This window comes from Nomascus leucogenys, chromosome 22a, assembly GCF_006542625.1.
Source record: "Nomascus leucogenys isolate Asia chromosome 22a, Asia_NLE_v1, whole genome shotgun sequence".
Lineage (NCBI taxonomy): Eukaryota > Metazoa > Chordata > Mammalia > Primates > Hylobatidae > Nomascus > Nomascus leucogenys.
In genome coordinates, this window is record NC_044402.1 from 40,669,426 (window position 1) to 40,685,434 (window position 16,009).

At 42.6% G+C, this 16,009-nt stretch overlaps 1 protein-coding gene across 1 annotated transcript; it reads left to right on the plus strand.

Annotated features, from left to right (window-relative positions):
- The first annotated feature begins 2,445 nt into the window (after positions 1-2,445).
- On the plus strand, positions 2,446-3,487 carry LOC100596278 (olfactory receptor 6J1). Its single transcript, XM_012498055.2, is given in 3 exon segments — positions 2,446-2,662; positions 2,665-2,928; positions 2,931-3,487. Coding segments are annotated over 3 exon segments (1,038 nt in total).
- The last annotated feature ends 12,522 nt before the right edge of the window (positions 3,488-16,009 follow it).

Genomic DNA, 16,009 nt, shown 5'->3' on the forward strand with positions numbered 1-16,009 from the left:
ATGTTGCCCAGGCTAGTCTCAAACTCCTGACCTTAAGTCATCCTCCCACCTCGGCCTTCCATAGTGCTGGGATTACACGCATTAGCCACCATGCCCAGCCTAACTTATTTTATATAAAAGGAATATTTGTTCATTGTAAAAAAAAATACTGAAAATATCAAGAAGAGGCTGGGTGTGGTGGCTCATGCCTATGATCCCAACACTTTGGGAAGTGGAGGCAGGAGAATCGCTTGAGCCCAGGAGTTTGAGACCAGCCTGGGCAACATAGCGAGATCCCATAGGTATGAAAAGTAATGGCAAACCTGCAATTACTTTTGCACCAACCTAATAGCCGGGCATGGTGGCATGCACCTGTGATCCCAGATTCTTGGGAGACTGAGGTGAGAGGATCACTTGATCCAGGGAGGTTGAGTCTGAAGTGGGCTGTATGCTACCACTACTGCACTCCAGCCTGGGTGACAGAGTAAGACCTTGTCTCCAAAAAAAAAAAAAAATTCATTCTCACTGTTGGTTGAGCTGCAGTTTATTCATTACTTTATTGTATAATATTCAACTCTGTGAGCATATCATGATTTACTCTCCTGTCTTTGGACATTGTTCCCTCCTTCCCTTTTTCCCCCTTCCTTCCTCCTTTCCTCCCACCCCCTCTTCTTTCCTCTCCTCTCCTCTCCTCCCCTCCCTCCCCTTCCTTCCCTTCCTTCCTTCCTTCCTTCTTCCTTCCTTCCTTCCTTCCTCCCTCCCTCCCTCTCTCTTTTCCCTCCCTCCCCCTCTCCCCCTTCCCTATACATATTCTTGTTTGTCTCCTCGGGCATATGTGTAAGTTTCTCTACCTAGGAGTAGAATTATTGGGTCACAGAGTATGTGAATGTTCATCTTTACAAGGTCATGACAAATTATTTTCCAAAGCAATTATATAAATTTACATTCACACTAGCAATGTAATTTTTTTAAGTCTCCACATCCTCGTCAACACTTGTTATTGTCATATTTTTGCTTCTTGACAATATAGTGGATATAAAATGGTACTTGCTAGTGTCTTAATTTATATTTACTTAATTACTAATGAGATCAAGCATCTTTTTGTACATTTATTTTTCCTCTTTAATGGAGTTCAGGTAGCATGTTTGGCCCATCTTTCTATTGGATTGCTTATCTATTTCTTACTGCTTTGTATGACTCAAAATGTTAATTACATGAGTACTAAAGTTTGTCCATTATCTGTGGCATAAATATGTTCTTCCTGTTTGTAATTTGCCTTTAACTTTATTTGAAGGATCTTTTAATAAATAGAAATTCTTCATTTTAATGTAGTTTAATTTGTTAATATTTTCTTTTCTGTTTAGCACTTTTTTGGGTCTTATTTAGTAGGTTCTTTTCTACTCTGAGGCCAAAAACAACATTCTTTTATCTTTTCTTCTAAAAGTTTTGATTTTTACACAAAAGTTTTTTGTCCATCTGGAGTGGATGTTAGTGTCTGATATGAGATTGGGAATCAATTTTACTTTTTCCCCTATGGACAAGCAGTAGTACCAGCTTCTTTCACTTCTGACACATATCACTGCTCCACATCTGTGTGGGTCTGTTTCTTGGCTCTGTATTTTGTTCCATTGGTCATTTTTATGTATATTTGTGCCAATGCCATCTTGCCTTAATCATTCCAATTTTATAAGTCTCGATATCTGCCAACACAAGCCCCTTCCCTGACTTTCTTCTTCAGCAATGTCTTCTCGGCTACTCCAGGACCTTTGCTAATTTACATCTCTCCCCCAAAATGGCATCACAATGTCATTACAAGTTTATAACTTGCTTTAAAAACACTTTTAAAACCTAATAATAATAAATACTTAAATAATGCTTAAAATAATGCTTTAAAATTTAATAATACATTTTGAATGTTTTGTCATTTATATGTTACTGTAAAATATAATTTTTAATGGCTACATAATGTGTTATTTCTTAAAGGTACCATAATTTGTTTCTTTCATCCCCCATTTCTGGATATTAAAGATGTTGCCAAATTTCCATTATTGTAAAACATTCTGTGGTGAATATTCTTGTGGCAAAATCTTTTTAACATATCCATGACTTCTTCCTCAGGATGGAAGTACAATTTCTGAATCCAAGAATTTGCTTAATTTTAAGGTTTTTGATACACATCACTAAATTATCTTTTAGAAAGTTAATATGAACTATATGACAGTGTAGGTCTCAGGACACCCACCCTTGCTAACAATGTACATTATTATTTTCAAAAACCTTGTCCATTTTGATAGGCAAATAATTGAAAGCCAAGCTAAACTTGGATTACGTGTCTAGCTGGCAGTCATCATGTTCTATGTTCATATTTTTCTAGTGAGCAGCCATGGGGTTTCAGCCACTGAACACTCTCTTAAGTGTTATATCCCTTTGTTCTGTTAGAAGAATTGAGCCAGGCCCACCAGGCCCATGGGTAACTGGACTGCAGCGGTGACTGAGTTTGTTCTGCTGGGGTTTTCCCTGAGCAGGGAGGCGGAGCTGCTGCTCCTGGTGCTCCTGCTGCCCACGTTCCTGCTGACTCTTCTGGGGAACCTGCTCATCATCTCCACCGTGCTGTCCTGCTCCCGCCTCCACAACCCCATGTACTTCTTCTCGTGCAACCTCTCTATCCTGGACATCCTCTTTCCTTAGTCATCTCTCCAAAAGTGTTGGCCAACTTAGGATCTAGGGATAAAACCATCTCCTTTGCCGGATGTATCACCCAGTGCTATTTCTACTTTTTCTTGGGCACAGTTGAGTTCCTCCTGCTGACGGTCATGTCCTATGACCGCTATGCCGCCATCTGCTACCCCCTGCGTTACACCACCATCATGAGACCTCCTGTTTGCATTGGGACCGTTGTGTCCTCTTGGGTGGGAGGCTTCCTGTCTGTGCTCTTTCCAACCATCCTCATCTCCAGCTGCCCTTCTGTGGCTCCAATATCATTAACCACCTCTTCTGTGACAGTGGACCCTTGCTGGCCCTGGCCTGTGCAGACACCACTGCCATCGAGCTGATGGATTTTATGCTTTCTTCCATGGTCATCCTCTGCTGCATAGTCCTCGTGGCCTATTCCTATACATACATCATCTTGACAATAGTGCGCATTCCTTCTGCAAGTGGAAGGAAGAAGGCCTTTAATACCTGAGCTTCCCACCTGACCATAGTCATCATTTCTAGTGGCATCACTGTGTTTATCTATGTGACTCCCTCTCAGAAAGAATATCTGGAGATCAACAAGATCCCTTTGGTTCTGAGCAGTGTGGTGACTCCATTCCTCAACCCCTTTATATATACTCTGAGGAACGACACAGTGCAGGGAGTCCTCAGGGATGTGTGGGTCAGGGTTCGAGGAGTTTTAGAAAAGAGGATGAGGGCAGTGCTGAGAAGCAGATTGTCTTCCAACAAAGACCACCAAGGAAGGGCTTGCTCTTCTCCACCATGTATCTATTCTGTAAAGCTCCAGGGTTAGAAAGAGAGGAGCTGCCTTAGTGAAAGAGTGAGCTAGCTAAGGAATTCTGAATGGTCTATAGTGGAAAGACTGACTGTGGAGACCGAGACTTGAACTCTGGCCTTGGTTTTAACTTTAATCTGTGACCGCAGCTGTGTCACCAGCCATTCTGACTCTCAGTACTCTCAGCTGAAGTGCAACAGGGCTGGACTTGATGATCTCTAAGCCCCATCCACACTGAATATTGTAAGAATTGAAGGGCCATGCAGCCTATTTCCTCCTGAAGTCCTAACATGTTTGGCCCAATTTCTTTATGGATCCCGAACACAACTGTTCTATCATCTTGACACGAAGTCCTTCCTGAACTTTTCTGCGTGGACCCTCTTTCTTTCCATACTCTGCAGGATCTTTTTAGAAATAACCTTCATTATTCTCTAATCCACTATCATATCCTGTAATTCATTTTTTTTTTCGGAGTGGGCATTTGCAATGATTGTGATGGGTGTATGTCATCTGTGTTATTTAATAATATTGCTTTCTGTAATAGAACATGTTCATAATATCCAATATGCTCATGTCCTTATGTAAGACATGGCCCTGTTCCCCTAGCCACTAATGATTGATCCATGGATGGATAATCTGACTGAAGGCATAACCCATCACCTGCAGGGAAACTTGCACACCTAAGAGACTGGCCAGTAACCTATGACCTGTGTGGCTTGGCTGGACCAGAGGAGCTGTGCAAACAGATACCACTTTTTTGAGAAATTGAAGCAAAAAACACAGAGATTATTCCACACAAGGGCGATGCTTCCCCTGGAAGCAGAAATAGGCTTGGTGGCTGGAGTGGCCACTTTGGGTACCAGGTACAAGCTGATGAATAATTAGAGGAAACCAGTCTGCCCCTCAGAGAAAATGGAGTTGATATATAGAGAAAAACATAGAAAAGACAGATGACAGCCCACTTACAACACAAAGAACCCTCTTCTCTCATGACTTCCTAGGCCGAGAGCTGGTAGAGTTTTGATTCCTATTCCTGGATTTGATGTGTTTTGCTTGTACCTGTAAATCAAATCCCTTTCTATTGAGCTATCTTGAGAAGCTCTTAGATTCTTGTGACCAAAAAGCAGCTTGACTGCAAAGTTCATTATCTCTCCACAAGGCATAGCTTCTCCCCTTTTCTGGCTCCATACACCTGGTAAGAATCTGTTTTGTTTTTGTTTTTGTTTTTGTTTTGAGACAGAATCTCACTCTGTCACCCAGGATGGAGTGCAGTGGTGCAATCTCAGCTCACTGCAACCTCTGCCTCCTGGGTTCAAGTGATTCTCCTGCCTCAGCCTCCTGAGTAGCTGGGACCACAGGCGCGTGCCACCACGCCTGCTAATTTTTGTATTTTTAGTAGAGATGGGGTTTCACTGTGTTAGCCAGGATGGTCTTGATCTCCTGACCTCGTGATCTGCCCACATCGGCCTCCCAAGGTGCTGGGATTACAGGCAGGAGCCACCATGCCCAGCCAAGAATCTGTTTTTAACTGCACTCCTAGTCTGAATTCTTGGTGCCCAAACACTGTCTGGGATGCTTATCTGGCCCCACTCTGGGCCTATGGTTCAGCTCAGTGCAAACCAGCTTTGCAATGTCGTCAGAATCTCCGAGGTTTAATTTCTTGTCTTGCTTGGCCACCAGTGCTGTGCTGCAGCATCCACTTTGTTAAATTAACCCCTATGCTCTGCATGGAACTGGTCAGAAGGACACATGCATACCTAAGGAACTGCTCCAGAGTTCTGTGGACATAAATGAAGACCACTCAAATGAGCACAGATGCCACTTATTCAGTACTAGCTATATCAGGGGAGTCAGCCACCATCACTTGCATTTGGCAGTCAAAGGCAGGCAGGGGAGTGGAAAGCTTCATAGTAGAAAAAAAGGGAAAGGCCCGGGTATCCCCTGACTAGAGGATTTTGGCATGGGGAAGCTGGAGGTGAGCTAACTAGTGTTGTGGGAAGTCAGGGACCCCAAATGGAGGGACCGGCTGAAGCCACAGCAGAAGAACATGGATTGTGAAGATTTCATGGACACTTATCACTTCCCCAATCAATACCCTTGTGATTTCCTATGCCTGTCTTTAATCTCTTAATCCTGTCAGCTGAGGAAGATGTATGTCACCTCAGGACCCTGTGATAATTGCATTAACTGCACAAACTGTAGAGCATGTGTGTTTGAACAAATATGAAATCTTGGCACCTTGAAAAAAGAACAGGATAACAGCAATGTTCAGGGAATAAGAGAGATAACCTTAAACTCTGACTGCCGGTGAGCCAGGCAGAACAGAGCCATATTTCCCTCCTTTCAAAAGCAAATGGGAGAAATATCGCTGAGTTCTTTTTCTCAGCAAGGAACGTCCCTGGGAAAGAGAATATGCGCCTGGGGGTATAGGCCTATAGACGGCTCCCCTGGGCATGTCCGTCTTTTATGGTCTATAGACTATAGGGGTGAAATAGACCCCAGTCTCCCATAGTGCTCCCAGGCTTATGAGGAAGTGGAAATTCCCACCTAATAAGTTTTGGTCAGACCAGTTGCTCTCAAAACCCTGTCTCCTGATAAGATGTTATCAATGACAATGGTGCCTGAAACTTCATCAGCAATTTTAATTTCACCCCAGTCCCGTGGTCCTGTGATCTCACCCTGCCTCCATTTGCCTTGTGATTTTCTATTACCTTGTAAAGTACGTGACCTCTGTGACCTACACCTATTCGTACACTCCCTCCCTTTTTGAAAGTCCCTAATAAAAACTTGCTGGTTTTTGCAGCTTGTGGGGCATCACAGAACCTACTGACATGTGATGTCTCCCTCGGACACCCAGCTTTAAAATTTCTCTCTTTTGTACTCTGTCCCTTTATTTCTCAAACCAGCTGATGCTTAGGGAAAATAGAAAAGAACTTATGTGACTATTGGGGCAGGTTCCCTGATAAACTAGAAGCAGGACATCTTAGGGGATTGGTTTGGGAAGCATATTTGGCCTTCTGTGATTGGTCTTGAGTTTGAAAGAAGAGTGGAAGGAGGGGGGCTTCAGAAAACAGGAAAGTGGGCAATCACGAACAAGTCTTGGCCATTCTGGGCCAAGTGCTTCAGAGGTTTGGTTGTGGTTTGGCTTCCCTTGAGGGTCCCTTCGGAGTTTCTGAGTCAGAGTTCTGTTGTTATATATGATCTGGCTGTTGTCCACTTTTATATTCAGTCTCTCAGTTCTTACAAGCTTGAAATTTCATATAACATTTTTAAGTCTAAGCAGAAGGACAATCCTCCCAAAGTGGAAAACCAGATCCCATGAGAACAGATGATGAAAGGTGAGCTCAGGTAAACGGAGCGTTGTTGGGGATTTGCAGGCCAGGAATGGGAGCTGTAGAAACCGAGGACGTCTTGCATGTGCCAAAGACTCTGCTTCTTTGAGTGGACCCCAAGCCCCAAGATTTAAACTGTTTGGCTAGTAGGGCTTGTGAGGACACCTTGTGCCTCTAGAGGAAGCCCACTGTTACTGTACATCTGGCAAAGCAGTTAGGCTATGAGGTTCAGTCTTCTATGGAGATTTCTATGAGTCTCTAGGATCAGATTAGTGGAGAGGAAGAAGCTAGACCTCTGTGATTCCCTGTGTAAGACCCTGAGATGGCCTCAGAACCCATGCTCTCTCTACCAGAAATGTTTCACCTAAAACATTTGGGAACTCATAGACTCTCTCAGAAGTCTTTCAAACCACTGACCAAAAGCTTCTAAGTTTGGATTTAAAACCAGCAACATACGTCCAAGTTTCCACTGGTGAACCCTTAGCCTAGCAGTTCCATTCTCAGCCCACAGCAAACACTTCCTTCTTATAGACCTTTTCAGGCTTTGTGGGGTTGATGTGTTTGTTTGTCTGTCTTTGTTAGGGGTGGCAAATATTTGAGTCTCACAGCACCAAATATGTTAGCAGTGGAAGGCATCTGAGCTAACAGAGGTGAATCCATATGGGTCTGCAGTAACCTCAATTCTTGTCTCCTCAGAAGAAAGAATTTGACTGAGGGGCATAAGATGGAAAAAGAGACCATGGGAAGTTTCAGAGCAGGGGTGGAAGTTTATTTAAAAAGGCTTTAGAACAGCAAAGAAAGGAAAGTATGCTTGGAAGATACCCAAGCGGGCACCGAGGTAAAGTGCAGTGTTTAACCGTGATCCTAGGACTTTATAGGCTGGCCCCTTTCCTGTGATTCTTCCCTTAGGGTGTGCTGCCTGCACATGCAGTGCCCCCCTTACCCTTGGGAAGTGAGCACACACAGTGTGTTTAGGAAGTTGTACCCATGCCCAGCTGAGGCTTTCTTCCCTTTTCCGGTGGAGTGCCCCTGGAAGGTCATACTCCGCCATTTTGTCTCTTAATGTGCATGCCCAAAAAGTTGCTTCTTCCTGGCATCTGCATTCAATTAACACTTTAGTGCAACAGGTGTGAACCCTCAGGATAATGGCCTCTCCCTGGCTGCCAATTTATCACTTTTAGAGAGGCAATGTGACAAATGCCGAACCATCACCTGACATTCCTAGTGGGTGGGGGATAGCCCTCTCCTGCCCTGCTCGTGCTTGACTGCCTGTAACATCTTCCCCCAAGAAATAGCAAATCCCTTTCAGTGCAGAAGATTGGTTGATATTAACTTGGGGATCTCCTACCCTTTCTCCCAGAAACCTACATTAGTGTTTCACATACCAGATATGCTCAGTAAGTATTTACTAAATAAAGTGAAAATATGTGCAGTTTAGCAAAAGTCCTTCTTGAAAATGTAAATTTTAGCTTGGATTTGGGTTGGGGTATTCCCACTAAATAAAGCAGTCCAGCCCCTTAGAAAGGAGGAAGAAGCCTGCAGGCACTAGGAGGACCCCCTGAGGGGCAGTGAACATCAGGAAATGGTAACGGGTTCAGATAGAGGGAAAGGGGTATGAGGGCAAAGTTCATCTGCTTGCACACTTTGCCTTAGCTGTCCTGTACTTGCTCCCACTTCTACACTCATTCTAGTTCCAAGACCAAGTGGGAGGTAGTTTCTGCTGTAAACTCCTTAGAAAACAGAGCCTTAAAGATGGCCAGTGGTCCAGTCCCAGAAAGTCTGGGGATTGGGGGAGCATGTCAAAGTGTCACAGACCTCTCTAGTCTATGACGTGATTTTTATTCTTTAATATATCTGTGGCCTCCACAGCCTGCATCTGCCTGTGGCCTCCATTTACTCTCCCAGTAGCTCCAGAGAGTTTCTCCAGGATGTAGCCGGGGGTGGCCTTGGCTTCTGAAGGTGTACAAGGCGGTCTGACACTCTGTAGCTGTTGGGAAATAGAATTAAAAACAAAATCTATTCCCAGCCCAGAAAACTGCCCCACAAAGGTAGAAAATAAATAAAACCATTTTATTATTGAATAAGCATTAAACCAGAATATAATGCTCATCACAGGCAATTTTCTGAAAAGATTGCAAAGACAGAAAGAAATTTCACCCTTGTATAAAGACATTAACAAAATTAATTGCATACATTTTCTCAAGATAAACAACAACTAGACCTCAAGTAAAAGGACTTGACAACCCCACTTGTCACACACAGTTTGTCCTCAGCTCATTTGGTAATTGGGGTGAATCATCTGTTCTAATTTGCTTTGTCAGAAGGAAAAATAAACTTTACATATCTTTATAACAGGAGGTAGTTTAGGAGCAAGAGGTTCCTCCCTCCCACCAGGACTGGGACACACAGGTGCTATCTTCCTTGATGATTTCAAAGAGATATTTCCCAGGTCCTTAAGAAAGACATTCCTGGGTTGTAATGCTGTTCAGAGGATTAGTTAACATTTAAAAAGTTTTATTTATAGTTCAAAGAGACAGAGAAAGAACTCATATATTTTTTGAGGTAAATGTGTAAGGAAAGGGAAGAGGGAGAAGTTTCTTCCCTTATTTTCAGCAGAGAGAAATAAGCCACTTATTTTGAATTTGCACTTGCCATTACACAGCCCTGAGGCTTGGAGGAGGAGCGGGAGACATTCTGCCAATGCCCTTTGTGTCTGCCTGCTTTGCCAGTTTCGGTGTGTGTTTGTTCAGGATCCCTACAAAACAAGGTGAGCAGACCTGATTCCTGTCTGAAGGGCCTCATTCCCAAAACTGACATCATAGGTGTAAATCCAAGTTACAATCAATTTTGGAAAACATTTTTGTTTTTAATATTTTTAATTATGAAAATCCACATTCACTGTAAAATTTCAGCCAGTATAGAAGTGTATAAAGTAAAACATGAAAAGTCCTGTCAGCCAATTCCATTCTGTAGCAGTCAACATTGTTAGTTAAACATATATATATATATGTATTTTTTTTTTTTTTTTTTTTTTTTTTTGAGATGGAGTCTCACTCGGTAACCCAGGCTGGAGTGCAGTGGCATGATCTCGGCTCATTACAATCTCCGCCTCCTGGGTTCAAGCAATTCTCCTGTCTCAGCCTCCTGAGTAGCTGGGATTATAGGTGTAAGCCACCGTGCCCAGGCTAGTTAAACATATTTTATGCTTAGAATATACATATATATATATATTCATTCATATTCACACATATAACTTTTGTTTTACAAAAAAGAAGGCATTATGTGAATTGTCTGCAACTTGATTTGTAAAATCTTTCCATGTCAATACTGTCAACAGAAAGAGTCAAACTGTAGAATAATTGAAGAGATTTATTCTGAACCAAATGTGAGTGACCACGGCCTGTGACACAGCCCCAGGAGATCCTGATGAAATATGCCCAAGGTGGTCGGGCTACAGCTTGTTTTTATACATTTTAGGGAGACATAAGACATCAACCAGTACATGTAAGATGTGCCTTGGTTTGATCTGGAAAGGCGGGACAACTCAAAGCAGGGAGGTGGTTGAGGGTGGAGGCATTGAGGAGGGTGGGGACGAAGAAGGGCTTCCGTGTCAAAGGTGAATTCAAAGATTTTCTGATTAGCAATTGGCCGAGAGTTTATCTAAAGCCCTGGAATTAGTAAAAGGGAGTGTCTGGGTTCAGATGGGTTGTGGAGACTGAGGTTCTTATTATGCAGATGAAGTCTTCAGGTAGCAGGCTTCAGAGAGAACAGAACCTGTTTCTTATCAGACTTAAAGAGACAGCTTTGCAGGGCCATTTCAAAATATGTCAAAGCAATATATTTTGGAGCAAAATACTTTGGTTTCTTCCAGGGCCTGCTATCTTGGTCTGCATATTGTTATCTTATTGCTACCAAGAATCTGTGCTGTCTGTCTTAAGGTATAAGACTGTTTTAATGTTAATGCTGGTCAGCTGTGCCTGAATTCCAAAGGGAGGAAGGTTTAAGGAGGCATGTCTGACCACCCATTCTCATCATGGCCTGAACTAGTGTTTCAAGTTTACTTTAGAATGCCCTTGGTCGAGAGGAGGGGCCCATTTAGGTGGTTCGGGGTGCTTAGAATTTTATTTTTGGCTTACAGTACCCATAAAGTTACATAATTCATTTTTAGATGTCACATTTATAACCAATGAACACACATTTCTTCTATTTTGTTACTGGTGCTAAATTTTTTTGGCATAAATTCCTGCCATTAGGACTCATGGCTAATAGTGTATGACCATTTTAAATTTCAGTAATTATTTTGATAAATTCTGCCAAGTTGCCTCCAAAAATGTGGTAACAATTTCCTCTCCCACCAACATTGTATAAAAATATCCATCTTCTTCATTATTGCCATTACTAGCTATTGTCAATCTTTAAAATGTTTGTCAACCTGCATGTAAAAAATAGTATCTTATTGTTACGTATTTCTTCTATTGCTAGTGAGGTTGAGTATCTTCTCATATGTTCATTGGTCTTTTTTTTTTTTTTTTTTTTTTTTGAGACAGAGTTTTGCTCTTGTCACCCAGGCTGGAGTACAATGGCAGGATCTCGGCTCACTGCAACCTCTGCCTCCCCGGTTCAAGCAATTCTCCTGCCTTAGCCACCCGAGTAGCTGGGATTACAGGTGTGCACCACCATGCTTGGCTAATTTTTGTATTTTTAGTAGAGATGGGGTTTCTCCGTGTTGGCCAGGCTGGTCTTGAACTCCTGACCTCAGGTGATCCACCCATCTTGGCCTCTCAAAGTGCTGGGATTACAGGCATGAGCCAACACACATGGCCTCTTTTTTTTTTTTTTTTTTTTGAGATATAGTTTTGCTCTTGTCATCCAGGCTGGATTGCAATGGCACGATCTCGGCTCACTGCAACCTCTGCATCCCGGGTTCAAGCGATTCTTCTACCTCAGGTTTGCCCAAGTAGCTGGGGGTTACAGGGCCACCCTGCTACCACCAGCCCTGGGCTCATTGTATTTGTACCCTTGATCTGAGCCAAAAGGCCGAGAAGCAATCATTCATTGGTCATTTGCATATCTTCTTCTGTAAATTACTTATTCATATTTCTTGCTATGTACACAAAAATAAAACATTTATTTTTCTGCTGGGTTGCTTTTCCTTTTCTGATCACTTATTATAAACTATTCTCATTGCTTATCAAAAAGCTTTATTTTCCCGGGCGTGGTGGCTCATGCCTGTAATCCCAGCACTTTGGGAGGCCGAGGAGGGTGGATTGCCCGAGGTCAGGAGTTCAAGACCAGCGCCAATATGGCAAAACCCCGTCTCTACTAAAAATACAAAAAAATTAGCCTTGCAGGGTGATGTGCGCCTGTAATCCCAGCTACTCAAGAGGCTGAGGCAAGATAATTGCTTGAACCTAGGAGGTGGAGGTTGCAGTGAGCAGAGATCGTGCCACTGCACTCCAGCCTGGGTGACAGAGTGAGACTCTGTCTCAAAAAAAAAAAAAACAAAACTCCATTTTGCATACCCCTCAATCCTGCAATCTTACCTCAAGGAAGGAAATAATTGGTCAAATATGCAAATATGTACATACAAGGGACTTAGCACACATTGTTTATAATATACAAATATTTGGAAGCAATTTAAAATCCAAGAATAGAGAAGCAGATAAATGAATTATAGTAAATCCACACAATGGAAGAAGATGCAACAATTAAAAATGATGATATATTTCTATGGATTCTATATTTATTGGTGTAGAAAGAGATTTATAACAATAAAGTTAAAAATTTTTATAAAGCACTTAGTATGCTCTCATTCTGGTAAATATACATTTATATATATAACATATATATCATCTGAAAGAATATATATTCCAATGTATTTAATATGGTTATTTGTGGGTAGTATAATTATAGATTTTTAAAAAAGTGTTTTTAATTTTGTCTTATTTTTGTACAATTAAAAATTTTTGTTTACATTTAAAAAAAGGAAAAATGTTCTTAGAATTGAACCCAACACTCAAATCAGGTTACAGTGAAACCATTGAGTCCCCCAATCAATGCAGGGAATGAGACCTAGCTTTCCCTTAGCTTTTGGGGCAGCTTCATTCCTTTACTGCCACAAACAGAGCTTCTAGCCCACTAAAATCTTCACATTGGTTTAATCTTTTCACATTAACTGCCAGTGCTTTACTAGTTTGGTTCATTTTTTCTTTTTTTTTTTGGAGACAGGGTCTCACTGTGTTGCCCAGGCTGTGGTGCAGTGGCTACTCACAGGCACAGGCACAATCACAGAGCATTGCAGCCTTGAGCTCCTGGGCTCAAGGAATCCTCCTGCTTCAGCCTGCCAAGTAGCCGGGACTGAAAGTGCACTCCACCATGCTGGGCAAGGTTCTTTTTCTTTTTTTTTTTTTTTTTTTTTTTTTTGAGACGGAGTCTTGCTCTTTCACCCAGGCTGGAGTGCAGTGGGTGATCTCGGCTCACTGCAGGCTCCGCCCCCCGGGTTCACGCCATTCTCGCTAATTTTTGTATTTTTAGTAGAGACGGGGTTTCACCGTGTTAGCCAGGATGGTCTCGATCTCCTGACCTCGTGATCCGCCCACCTCAGCCTCCCAAAGTGCTGGGATTACAGGCGTGAGCCACCGCGCCCGGCCCAAGGTTCTTTCTCTTTCTTTTTTTGTAGAGACAGGGTCTTACTCTGCTGCTCAGACTGGAGTGCAGTGGCACTCCATAGCTTCATAGCTCACCGCAGCCTTAAACTTCTGGGCTCAAGCAATCCTTCTGCCTCAGCCTCCCGAGTAGCTAGGACTACAGTCACATGCCACCATGCCCAGCTAATTAATTTTTTTTTTAAGCTATGGAGTCTTGCCGTATTGCCCAGGCTGGTCTTGAACTCCTGGGCTCAAGTGATCCTCCTGCCTCAGTCCCCTAAAGTGCTGGGATTATAGGCGTGAGCCACCACACTTGGTCAAGGTTCATTTTTTTCATGTGAAAGACTTGACATTCATCTCTGCCATCAGTTTGATCATATCAGAAAACAACCTGTGCAGTCGCTTTCTGATTGCTGAAGCCTCTTCATTCTTCCTCAGCAGGACCCTTTGAGAAACAATTGAAACTTCATGTTTGAGAATGCCCCGTCCCTTTTAAGCACTCTAGATAATTTTCCTTGGAACATTCTGAAATCTGACTTCCTGAAATCTGTAAAAATTACATCTGACAATCTTTTTTCAACATTCTAGTAAATGCAATTGTGAGTAGAGCAAGAGTTTACTAGGTGCTCTGCTTCTGGCAGAAAGAGACTCATGTCGGTGTCCTGATTCTTGGAGACCTCTGGCACTACTGTAACTTGCTTTTGATGTTTTGCAGTCTGAACTAAGAAAGCAGCATCTGTGTCCTCCAATTAGCTTAGTATCTATTCCTGTTTGTTTCTCCTTTTATCCCCATCCAAACATTTCCACCTTCAGTTCTGTGGTTTCCTTTTTGACATACACGCTATTGTCTTTTTTTTTTTGAGACGGAGTCTCGTTCTGTCGCCCAGGCTGGAGTGCAGTGGCGCGATCTCGGCTCACTGCAAGCTCCGCCTCCCAGGTTCACGCCATTCTCCTGCCTCGGTCTCTACGAGTAGCTGGGACTACAGGCGCCCGCCACCACGCCCGGCTAATTTTTTTTATATTTTTAGTAGAGACGGGGTTTCACCGTGGTCTCGATCTCCTGACCTCGTGATCTGCCCGCCTCGGCCTCCCAAAGTGCTGGGATTACAAGCGTGAGCCACCGCGCCTGGCCCATACACGCTATTGTTGAGTCCCTTCAATTAGATTCATTTCCTCTGAACAGCGTTATCTTTCCACGGTCTCCTCCAGTCATGGGATCCACATGATTGACTTATTTATCTTCTTGTCATAAAATTCAAGTTCCTCTCCCACTCTGGTCTTCTGTAATACAGCTAGCACTCCCCAGACTTTAGGATTTTAATAATATTAATTACAAATACAGGAAAAAATTCTAAAATTGATATGTTTGGAAACAAAAATGACATTCCCTCTCACCCCCAAACAATCGTAGAATATCAGCATCTTTTTATAAAATAACAATAGTTTAATCCTGAAAAGGTTAGAAAGAATATAATTTCAGAATTTAAAAATACTAAAAAAAAAAGGCACTATTTTGTTATGAACCAGAAATAATTTATCATGGACCAGCTCCAGTCTGTAGATCTATGTAGGAAGCCGCCGCTATAATATATAGTTTTGCAGTTACATTTGGACACTTTCCTTGAAAATTTTAGAAAGTACATGATGACCAGTTTTTGTGTCCTCATAATTTATCAGAGGCCCATAAATCTATCATAAGTTGTGAGCCCTCTCAAAAATTCTTTTCCCAGACACAACACATGTTGTCAGCTGGTCAAACTGACAAGATGAAAATATCACCTGTAACGCCATATCCTTCAGAATCCTTTTCTAGCCACTAGCATGTCCCGGGTTTCTTCTGGTTATGTATGATTTGATCTCATATTGCTATAGTTTGGATATTTGACTCTTCAAATCTCATGTTGAAATTTGATCCCCAATGTTAGAGATGGGGCCTAATGGGAGGTGTCTGGTCATGGGGCAGATTCCTCATGAATGGCTTGGTGCTGTCTGTGTGGTTATGAGTGAGTTCTTGCTCTAGTAGTGCCTGGGAGAGATTGTTTAAACAAGCCTGGCACCTCACTTGTCTCTCTCTTGCCTGTGCTGTCTTGTCATGTGATATCTGCACACTCCAGCTCCCCTCACCCTTCCAGCATGAGTGGAAGCTTCCTGAGGCCCTCACCAGAAGCAGATGCTGATGCCATGCTTCTTGTACAGCCTGCAGAACTGACAGGTTTTCTTTTCTTTATAAATTACCCAGCCTCAGGTATTCCTTTATGGTAAAACAAACAGACTAAGACACATATATACCAACTAAAATATGTGGTTGCTGAATTATCACAAACTCTCCATTAGGCCTCAGAATATTCCAGGAAGAAGAAGCATCAACCACCAGTAAGGTGAGGTCTGCAGATCTCCTAGGCCTTTAGCAGAGTCACCAACCAAGAGAATGGGGTCCTCGTGGGTTGGGGAACAGACTCTGTGCACCTGCTGACATCTGTTAATCCTCCTTAGTATTCTGTCCAGGAATGAGGATTGTCTTTCCTCCTTAACCCTAGTGAAGAGTGATACTTAGCAGGATG